General features: G+C 48.6%; 1 protein-coding gene across 2 annotated transcripts in view; it reads left to right on the top strand.

Annotated features, from left to right (window-relative positions):
* The window catches only part of B3GNTL1 (UDP-GlcNAc:betaGal beta-1,3-N-acetylglucosaminyltransferase-like 1), a 230,485-nt gene that overhangs the window by 212,188 nt on the left and 7,192 nt on the right, over positions 1–11,105 (top strand). For both annotated transcript variants that reach the window (XM_018553646.1, XM_018553647.1), the window contains one exon: positions 9,642–9,710. In XM_018553646.1, coding sequence (XP_018409148.1) covers positions 9,642–9,710 — 69 coding nt within the window. The remainder of the gene's footprint in view (positions 1–9,641; positions 9,711–11,105) is intronic.

Below are 11,105 nucleotides of genomic sequence, written 5' to 3'. Positions count from 1 at the left end.
CCCCTTTGCTTTTTCACTGCCTCTTTCTGTCTGTCCTCTTCTTTACATTCAAATTAGCGTTAATACTAAGGATCTGTCAGTCTTTGGGGTCTTGTAGCGTCTCAGGGTATGGGGCTAGTTTGTAGTTTCTCTGTAGTGTAGTGCAAGTTGTTAGTTCGGGTTTTTTGTTTCCTTTTTTCCACGCATCACCTGTTTTCTCTTCTTATCCCTGCACCTCTCCCTCATTACCCTTTTTCCCATTCCCTTCTCACCTTTCCCCATTCCCTTCCACTCTCCGCTGTCTCCTATTGCCTCTCTACCTTTCCCATCCCTATTCCTCGTCCCTTTTCACCATTCCCTGTCCCTTTTCACCATTCCCTGTCCCTTTTCACCATTCCCTGTCCCCTTTCACCATTCCCTGTCCCCTTTCACCATTCCCTGTCCCCTTTCACCATTCTCTCCATTTTACCATTCCCTTTCCCCCTTTCTCATTCCCCTCTCTCCCTTTCCTATTCCCCTCTCTCTTCCTTACCCATTTCCCACTCTTACTCTTCCCCATTCCCCTCTCTCACCTTTTCTCTCCTGATTCGCCTCTCTCCCCATGCCACTTTTCCTTCCCCATTCTCCTCCCTCACCTTGCCTCTATCTCTCCATTCCCCATTCCCCTCTTCTGTCTCTCTCTCCCTCATAACCCTGCCTCTCTCCCTTCCCTGCCTCTCTCCCTTCCCTATTCCCCTCTCTCCCTCTGTCTCTCTTCCCTACCTATTCCCCTCTCCCCCCCCTTTCCCATTCTCCCTCTCCCCCGGTTCCTTCTCTGTCTCCCCTTTCCTTCCTCCCTCCTCTTTGTGCTCTGTCTCTTACCCTCTCTGTGTAATCTTTCCTCTTTTTTTCCCTCTTCTTCATTCCATTGCCCTTTAATATGAATAACACATTTCTTTTTGAACATGATGCATAGGTGTCTCCATTCCTAGATATGTCTGCTTCCAATTACCCCCTCTGATCCTGCCATCCCCTCCTGCTGACCTTTTCCTTACGTTTGCTTTGGCAAAGCTCATAGACTGCAACATAAGACGCCTTTCACAGAGGTTGGAGTTATAACTTTCAGCTTGATGTTTTCTTACTTCTGGGCTTCAACTTTTGGTCATTCACAATCTTTTGGGTCTGGGGAGAAGCGGCACAGTTCACATCCATCATGGGTGGCAGGGCGGCCATTTTGTTCCATAGCTGCCTCTTCTATATAACATGAAGTATAATGGAAATCTGGGAAGGGTTAAAGTCTGTTGCTGCTTACAGATGCTATAGGAGCAGCACTTATGTCATCCCCTAATCTGGTCCAGATCACACAGCTGCTGAACAGCTGCAGATAATCCCGTCACTTATTGCTGAAGAGGCTGTTGTATAGGTGAGCGCTCTTCCAGCTGGAGGCCGTCTCGGAAGATGGTACCTCGGAGTTGTACAGTTTTGTGTTGCTAAGTAATAACAAAACATCCTTTGCGTAGTTAAAACATTTGTGAAGCGATGTTCCTGTTAACATTTGGGAGAGAATGAGGCTGAACAGGCCCCATAATTTCACAATATTAACAATAATATCGTAGCGGTCAGAGATGGAAACCAAATGCTACTGGAGGGAGGGCGGCCATGTCACTCCCACAGATGCGAACAGAGGAAAGCTATGTGAAGCTATTTACTAAATGCTGCCAATGTTAGGCTTGGCATCACCGTGTGGTGAAGATTCTGGTAAACCTTTGCAGCTTGTGTATAAAATCCTTACCATAAATATTGATCATGATGGGAACTAGGAAGGCTGATTGGCATCACGAGAGCATGTGGGAAAAGTCTTACCTGCCTTGTGGGAATAGTCATACCTGCCATGTGGGAATAGTCATACCTGCCATGTGGGAACAGTCTTACCTGCCGTGTGGGAATAGTCTTACCTGCCGTGTGGGAATAGTCTTACCTGCCATGTGGGAATAGTCTTACCTGCCATGTGGGAATAGTCATACCTGCCATGTGGGAATAGTCATACCTGCCATGTGGGAATAGTCTTACCTGCCGTGTGGGAATAGTCTTACCTCCCGTGTGGGAACAGTCTTACCTGCCATGTGGGAATAGTCTTATCTGCCATGTGGGAATAGCCTTACCTCCCGTGTGGGAACAGTCTTACCTGCCGTGTGAGAATAGTCTTACCTGCCATGTGGGAATAGTCATACCTGCCGTGTGGGAATAGTCTTACCTGCCTAGTGGAAACAGTCATACCTGCTATGTAGAAGCAGTCATACCTGCCATGTGGAAATAGTCTTACCTGCCGTGTGGGAATAGTCTTACCTGCCGTGTGGGAATAGTCTTACCTGCCGTGTGGGAATAGTCTTACCTGCCATAGGGGAACTGTCTTACCTGCCATGTGGGAATAGTCATACTTGCCATGTGGGAATAGTCATACTTGCCATGTGGGAATAGTCTTACCTGCTATGTGGGAATAGTCATACCTGCCATGGGGGAACAGTCTTACCTGCCATGGGGGAACAGTCTTACCTGCCTAGTGGAAACAGTCTTACCTGCCATGTGGGAATAGTCTTACCTGCCATGTGGGAATAGTTGTACCTGCCATGTGGGAATAGTTGTACCTGCCGTGTGGGAACTGTCTTACCTGCCATGTGGGAATAGTCATACCTGCCATGTGAGAATAGTCTTACCTGCCGTGTGGGAACAGTCTTACCTGCCGTGTGGGAACAGTCTTACCTGCCATGTAGGAACAGTCATACCTGCCATGTGGGAATAGTCTAACCTGCCATGTGGGAACAGTCTAACCTGCCATGTGGGAAGAGTCTTCCCTGCCATGTGAGAATAGTCTTACCTGCCGTGTGGGAACAGTCTTACCTGCCGTGTGGGAACAGTCTTACCTGCCATGTAGGAACAGTCATACCAGCCGTGTAGGAACAGTCATACCTGCCATGCGGGAACAGTCTTACCTGCCTAGTGGAAACAGTCTTCCCTGCCATGTGGGAATAGTCTTACCTGCCGTGTGGGAACAGTCTTACCTGCCATGTAGGAACAGTCTTACCTGCCATGTGGGAACAGTCTTACCTGCCATGTGGGAACAGTCTTACCTGCCATGTGGAAACAGTCTTACCTGCCGTGTGGGAATAGTCTTACCTGCCATGTGGGAACAGTCTTACCTGCCATGTGGGAATAGTTTTACCTGCCATGTGGGAATAGTCTTACCTGCCATGTGGAAACAGTCTTACCTGCCGTGTGGGAACAGTCTTACCTGCCATGTGGGAACAGTCTTACCTGCCGTGTGGGAACAGTCTTACCTGCCGTGTGGGAATAGTCTTACCTGCCATGTGGGAATAGTCATACCTGCCATGTGGGAATAGTCTTACCTGCCGTGTGGGAACAGTCTTACCTGCCGTGTGGGAACAGTCTTACCTGCCGTGTGGGAATAGTCTTACCTGCCGTGTGGGAACAGTCTTACCTGCCTAGTGGAAACAGTCTTACCTGCTATGTGGAAGCAGTCTTACCTGCCGTGTGGGAATAGTCTTACCTGCCGTGTGGGAATAGTCTTACCTGCCGTGTGGGAATAGTCTTACCTGCCATAGGGGAACTGTCTTACCTGCCATGTGGGAATAGTCATACTTGCCATGTGGGAATAGTCATACTTGCCATGTGGGAATAGTCTTACCTGCTATGTGGGAATAGTCATACCTGCCATGGGGGAACAGTCTTACCTGCCATGGGGGAACAGTCTTACCTGCCTAGTGGAAACAGTCTTACCTGCCATGTGGGAATAGTCTTACCTGCCATGTGGGAATAGTCTTACCTGCCATGTGGGAATAGTTTTACCTGCCATGTGGAAACAGTCTTACCTGCCATGTGGGAATAGTCTTACCTGCCATGTGGGAATAGTTGTACCTGCCATGTGGGAATAGTTGTACCTGCCGTGTGGGAACTGTCTTACCTGCCATGTGGGAATAGTCATACCTGCCATGTGAGAATAGTCTTACCTGCCGTGTGGGAACAGTCTTACCTGCCGTGTGGGAACAGTCTTACCTGCCATGTAGGAACAGTCATACCAGCCGTGTAGGAACAGTCATACCTGCCATGCGGGAACAGTCTTACCTGCCTAGTGGAAACAGTCTTACCTGCCATGTGGGAATAGTCTTACCTGCCGTGTGGGAACAGTCTTACCTGCCATGTAGGAACAGTCATACCTGCCATGTGGGAATAGTCTAACCTGCCATGTGGGAACAGTCTAACCTGCCATGTGGGAATAGTCTTACCTGCCATGTGGGAACAGTCTTACCTGCCTAGTGGAAACAGTCTTACCTGCTATGTGGAAGCAGTCTTACCTGCCGTGTGGGAATAGTCTTACCTGCCATGTGGGAACAGTCTTACCTGCCATGTGGGAATAGTTTTACCTGCCATGTGGGAATAGTCTTACCTGCCATGTGGAAACAGTCTTACCTGCCGTGTGGGAACAGTCTTACCTGCCATGTGGGAACAGTCTTACCTGCCATGTGGGAACAGTCTTACCTGCCATGTGGGAATAGTTTTACCTGCCATGTGGAAACAGTCTTACCTGCCATGTGGGAATAGTTGTACCTGCCATGTGGGAATAGTTGTACCTGCCATGTGGGAATAGTTGTACCTGCCATGTGGGAATAGTTGTACCTGCCGTGTGGGAATAGTTGTACCTGCCGTGTGGGAATAGTTGTACCTGCCGTGTGGGAATAGTTGTACCTGCCGTGTGGGAACAGTCTTACCTGCCATGTGGAAACAGTCTTACCTGCCAAAAGATTTTATTTCTCTTCATCCATTTCTGCGAATAATAGATAATAATAATAGAGCCCTGATAGCACAGTCCAGTGAACTGGCTCTTCTCTGCTACAGTTAAGCAAAAGATCACCTCCCTGCCCTGAGCCTGTGATTGGACAGTAATGAAGCAACAGAAGAGTGATGAGGTCATCTCTCTGCTCACTCCTGTAAGCTTTTTCCTGGTCAGCGGTGTGGTGCCACTCTTCTAAACTGAGAAAATGGAGCAGATCCTGATGGAGTGATCTGCTCCATTTTCTAGGTTAGCGCCATACATAGCATAGAATGTAGGAGAGCCGGCGCTGTCTGCTCCGGCTCCCTCTGCCCGCTCCCGCTCAGCAGAGAGTGAAAGGGAAAGACTGCTACCTCAGCATTTGTTGGGGTTAACAGACATACATTTTGGCAGAGAAAGGAGCTTTGCTTGCCAACATGGAGGCTCTGCCCATGTAACATGTTTTTCTGCACGGGCAGAGAGAGGCATGTGAGCTGTTTGCCATGTTACCAGTAGACAGTTTACATCCAGTATGTCGGCTCCATTCTTGCGGGGATCTGCGTTTGTTTTCTATATTACAGAATGCTGCGACCCCTTTGCTAATCAAACTTTAGGAACCAGAGGTCTTGCTGCACTCCTTACCGGATACGGGTACGGGATCGTCACAAGTTATCATTTCACTCTGAAATTGAAACTGCCGCGGGCTGCGCAGACACATTTGTTAATGTGACACAAGCTACCCGTGCCAGTTTCACAATGGGAAGGAAGCTGTAGTAATTCCCCCGTGTCTGTCTATGAATAATGAAGATCTTCCGTCTGGTGCAGAAGTGGCAGGTTGCACGGCTCATTGCAACAGCGCACACCCTGCAGCACTTACAGTGTTAAAATACTGAGCAGGTCTCTGGAAATGCAGCTTCCCCCGGTCCTGGCTCCCGTCCTCAGCCACGGTATTAAATCTGAGAATCATTCTATCCTCAGGAAATGGCTGTGATGGTAGAAACAGAAGTGCTGGAATCCGTACAATGTGCGTCAGGTGAGAAATAACTTACATGAGGTCAGCAGCGCGCTCTCCCAAGTCATCTCCTAGACTGTGATTGTCGCTTTCCCATGGCAACGCTGTCCACGCGATGCGTTTTACAGGCCCGTCCTGCCGCTCATTCACACCTGCTCCGGGCTGCGCAGTTGCAGGAGCTCCGGATGAGCCCCCAGAGGACACAGAAGGGAACTGAATTACGATGAAGAATCCTCTGCCGGGGATAACTAGATTATTATACGCAGGGGTCTGGAGATCGGTCATCCCCCCCCCCTCCCTCCATGCTCTCTTACCTCTACCCCTCATTTCCATTATTACCCGGCCCTCACACCAGCTCCATGATATGTCAGGCAGACAACCTGATCTATAGCGCAGCGAGCGCTGGCTGCCCTTCTAATGGCCAAAACAGAATTGTCTCCAAAGAGGTGAAATACCGTTCAGCAGACGGCCTGCATTTCACTTATTTCAGCTGAATTCACAAAGAGAGTCATTTTTCAGTTACTATTCCCCTGTGACGTCCGTACATTACGTTTACGTCTACCAAGCGCACGCAGCAGAAGGAGAAAGTAGAGTCGGAGGAGTTTAATGTATACCTGCAATCTATCTTTCAGTATATCCGGCATCGTGTCTCATTGCGTACAGTTTGCTTAAGCAAATCATTTTTGTGAATCTGTTGCAAACTTTGCAAACACTAAGCAATTGCATTGTGATTAGCAGTCGCGTTGTCAGCCTGCTGTGTGAGCTCCTTCGGTTGACTTCGGTTGGGTTGCCTACCGGATATACGTGATAGTGGAGTCAACTATCTGAGGGAGACCAGATAGTTGAGGGGGTCTAGTTCACCATATCGGCTGCAGAAAATCCTTTCTATCTGAACTAGGGATGCACCGATGCCGCTTTTTTCGTTATCAAGTACCGATATTTTTTTTGCGGTACTCGCCAATACCGCTACCGGAAGTCCCATTAAGGAAGCCAGGCGGCGTGTAATGACTCGCCACCTGGCTTTCTGATTAGCCGGGAAGCCGTCTCCTTGCTCCCTCATCACCAGGTGATGAAGCATGGAGCCGACTTCCCGGCCAATCAAGAGGCCAGGCGCCATGTAGTGATTCGTTGCTCGGCTTCCTGATTGGTTGAGACGCTGGCCAATCAGGAAGCCGGCTCCCTGATTGGCTGGGAAGCCGGCTCCCTGATTGGCCGGGAAGCCGGCTCCATGCTCCCTTGTCACCAGGTGATGAGGGGGCATTTCTAGCCACTCAGAAAGCTGGGGGGGTAAGGACTCGCTTTCCGGCTTCCTGGTTGGCCATCTTACTGACCAATCAGGAAGCTAGGTGGCGGATCATTACACGCTGCCCGGTCTTCGCCACCAAGTGACGAGTGAGCATGGAGCCGGCTTCCCGGCCAATCAGGAAGCCGGGCATCGTGTAATGAATTACTCGCTGCCTGGCTTCCTGATACTGGAAGCTCAGGTATCGGGCCGGGCATCGGAGCATTTGGGCAAGTACCAGTACTCGCCCAAATACTCAGCATCGGCACCGATACTAGTATCAGTACATCCCTAATCTGAATAATGGAGACACAATTGATACAAATTATATTGATCAATTGAATCCGATTTGCTATGAGAAGCTCAGGAAAAGTATTGCGTCATCCTCGAATGTATCATGTGCTGGGATCAGGAAGAGGAGACGTCATGTAATGGATGAGTGGGGTCTTGAAGCTCTTCGGTATTGTATTGTATCAGATGTTCCGGTAGCTGTGATTGGTGCCAGTATATATAGTGCGCCTCTGCTGTATACATACACTGTTTACAAGATTCTCAGCAGTTGTTTTGAACCGCACAGACCCCCGAGTCCCGCGGCCCCCAGTCTGTCCTCGGAGTGGGTGGTCTATTGGTCGTCTGATTATTTTTCTAGCACATGTCTGTACTTCACATTAAATAAGCATTCTGAAACTGGATGCATGGTTTACATGTTACTGTTTACACGTCACAGCAGCTCTCGTGGCAGTGTGCGTCTCCAGCGCCGGCCGCGCCTCGTCTGTCTCGGCTCTGTTTGTGTTGTTTGTTTGGTTTTTTTTGCCGTGTTTTCCTTTCGTCCATCAGATTTGCTTTGCTGCTCGCCCCGATGCACGTCACCCAGGGACACGTAGCCGCTGTGTACTTCAATGTCTGTCTGCGCAGCTTAGCGTACAAGGCAGCTACCCGGCGTGTGAGCAGAGGAGTGATCGGCACAGCTAGATCGATGTGGTTGTGCGCCGTCACGGCAGAGCTCTGAAAGGTGTTTGTTTTAAGTGTGGCTGAAATCTCCCGCCTCCAGCAAAGGGTTAAAGTCTGAATGTAAACATAGAAGATCGCGGACCCAGATGGCAGCGCTTAGCTCCCGCCAGTCCCTGCGACTGTCCCTGTTTCTGGGTTTATCATATAAAAGAGAACTCCCAGGCAGATACGTATGACAAAAATTAACGCAGTTCTGTATTCATTAAAGAGGATTCATTTAGAAATGCTTAGTAAACAGAAACTTATAGATAATTGCCGGCTTTTTATTCTTTTCCTCCCCAGTCTTCTCACAGCGGCCATTTTTACTAAGGGCAGATTAATAGATCTCCCTTTACTTCCTGGAACTCTGGCACATGTGACTAGGACATGTGACCATGCACATCATCTCAGGGGAGGACAATGCCTTCCCTGAGTAATATGTCTTCCTTTACTTCCTGGAACTCTGGCACATGTGACTAGGACATGTGACCATCCACATAATCTCTGGGGAGGAAAATGCCTTTCCCTGAGTAATCTATCTCCCTTTACTTCCTGGAACTCTAGCACTTGTGACTAGAACATGTGACCAAGTACATCATCTCAGGGGAGGACAATGCCTTTCCCTGAGTAATGTATCTCCCTTTACTTCCTGGAACTCTGGCACATGTGACTAGGACATGTGACCATGCACATAATCTCAGGGGAGGGCAATGCCTTCCCTGAGTAATATGTCTTCCTTTACTTCCTGAAACTCTGTCACATGTGACTAGGACATGTGACCATGCACATCATCTCAGGGGAGGACAATGCCTTCCCTGAGTAATATGTCTTCCTTTACTTCCTGGAACTCTGGCACATGTGACTAGGACATGTGACCATCCACATAATCTCTGGGGAGGAAAATGCCTTTCCCTGAGTAATCTATCTCCCTTTACTTCCTGGAACTCTAGCACTTGTGACTAGAACATGTGACCAAGTACATCATCTCAGGGGAGGACAATGCCTTTCCCTGAGTAATGTATCTCCCTTTACTTCCTGGAACTCTGGCACATGTGACTAGGACATGTGACCATGCACATAATCTCAGGGGAGGGAAATGCCTTTCCCTGAAATCTCATGAGATTACAATTCTCTGTTCACGGAAACTTCCCTCGATGCAATGCTTGCCTTTCCCTAAGATCTCATGAGATTACAGATGAGATTTCCCAGCAATGCTCTGCTGATGTAACCTTCCCAGGATGCAACGCTTGGTCACAGATTACATCACTTGTGCCAAAGTGGACCAGGAAGTGGGAAAAAAAGAAATTGTCAGTACAATAAAAATGTTTGTTTAGCTGATGAATGTCAGATGATTTCATATCAGTGTGCAGAGCTGTATGTTGATGTGATTTTTAGTCAAAGGGTGTAAGGTCCGCTTTAAAGCAGAACGCTAGCCCAAAAATATGAAATAAATAGGTAATTATAAGATACAATAGGAAAACCAGTTCTTGCCGCTTGTTTCACCTCAATCTAGAGATTTCCCCCGCAGTACATCGGCCAGAGCATCCCGCTCGACTTTTGTGTTTGTGTTGCAGGTTGCGGCGTTCTGCGATGTCGATAACAAGAAAATCTGTAAAGGTTTCTACACACACGAGGAGTCTGAGGTGAGAGCATACTGAGCCTATGATTATATTATTATTATAGTCTTCATAGTGTAATCTGCTTGTTTTGTCTTTCCTGCCCATCCCCATCAACGTGTTAATGAATTTTGTCTGTATAAAACCTTTTTTATTCTCATGTCATATCTTATTATAGTCCCAGTGACGTCATCACTAGGCCTCTGTGCTTCCCTGTGCAATGCAGGCAGATCATGGCTGGTGGGAGGGGCCTGTGAGGTGCTGAACATAGCTTCCTGTAAACATCACGGCATCCTGTCTCAGTACTCCTCTCAAGAGCCCTCAGCCCTATTTAGACTTTGATACCATTTTTAATAAGAAATGCCATTTTTTTTTAAACAGCGTGTGCTGGAGGCTAATGGCATTGAACTGTCATGGCCGCCAGTTCTGTGTCCTTTCCTATGATCCCCTGTTATGGGACACGTGTTGCTGGTGTTGAACTGTCATGGCCGCCAGTTCCGTGCCCTTTCCTATGATCTCCTGTTATGGGATACGTGTTTCTGACATTGAACTGTCATGGCTGCCAGTTCCGTGCCCTTTCCTATGATCCCGTTATGGGACACGTGTTGCTGGTGTTGAACTGTCATGGCTGCCAGTTCCGTGCCCTTTCCTATGATCTCCTGTTATGGGATACATGTTACTGGTGTTGAACTGTCATGGCCGCCACTTCTGTGTCCTTTCCTATGATCCCCTGTTATGGGACACGTGTTACTGGTGTTGAACTGTCATGGCTGCCACTTCTGTGTCCTTTCCTATGATCCCGTGTTATGGGACACGTGTTGCTGGTGTTGAACTGTCATGGTCGCCAGTTCCGTGACCTTTCCTATGATCCCGTTATGAGACACGTGTGTCTGGTGTGGAACTGTCATGGCCGCCAGTTCTGTGTCCTTTCCTATGATCCCGTTATGAGACACGTGTGTCTTGTGTGGAACTGTCATGGCTGCCAGTTCCGTGTCCTTTCCTATGATCCCCTGTTATGGGACACGTGTTGCTGCTGTTGTGCTTCTGTGCACAATTCACCTCCAGTAGCCCAGGGATAATATTAGCCGTGTCATGTTGTATGGAGAGAGCGGTACAGCCACACAGGGGGGTCTGTGGGATGTGAAGTGGTTGTTGGAATGACACAGAGGTAAGGTGCGGGGTGATGGGACACAGGCCCCGTCTATTATCTACAGTGCTGGAATTCTTCCACTTCTACACAGAGCGTTCTTATCTACAAGGACCCCCTTACCGAATGCTCTGCTTACCTCTCTCCTATCACATCACCTCACCATTGTCATTTTTCAGGGTTCACGCTCTGCGAAAGACCCCAGATCAACATATTAGAATGTAGTCATGTGACTTGATGCCCCCCCCCCCCCCTTTCCTGCGCTCGTCACACCA

The sequence above is a fragment of the Nanorana parkeri genome, unplaced genomic scaffold, assembly GCF_000935625.1.
Source record: "Nanorana parkeri isolate BGI_ZX_2015 unplaced genomic scaffold, ASM93562v1 scaffold126, whole genome shotgun sequence".
Classification (NCBI taxonomy): Eukaryota; Metazoa; Chordata; class Amphibia; order Anura; family Dicroglossidae; genus Nanorana; species Nanorana parkeri.
Note: the sequence above shows the minus strand (reverse complement) of the source record. Positions and strands in the feature narration are given on the sequence as shown.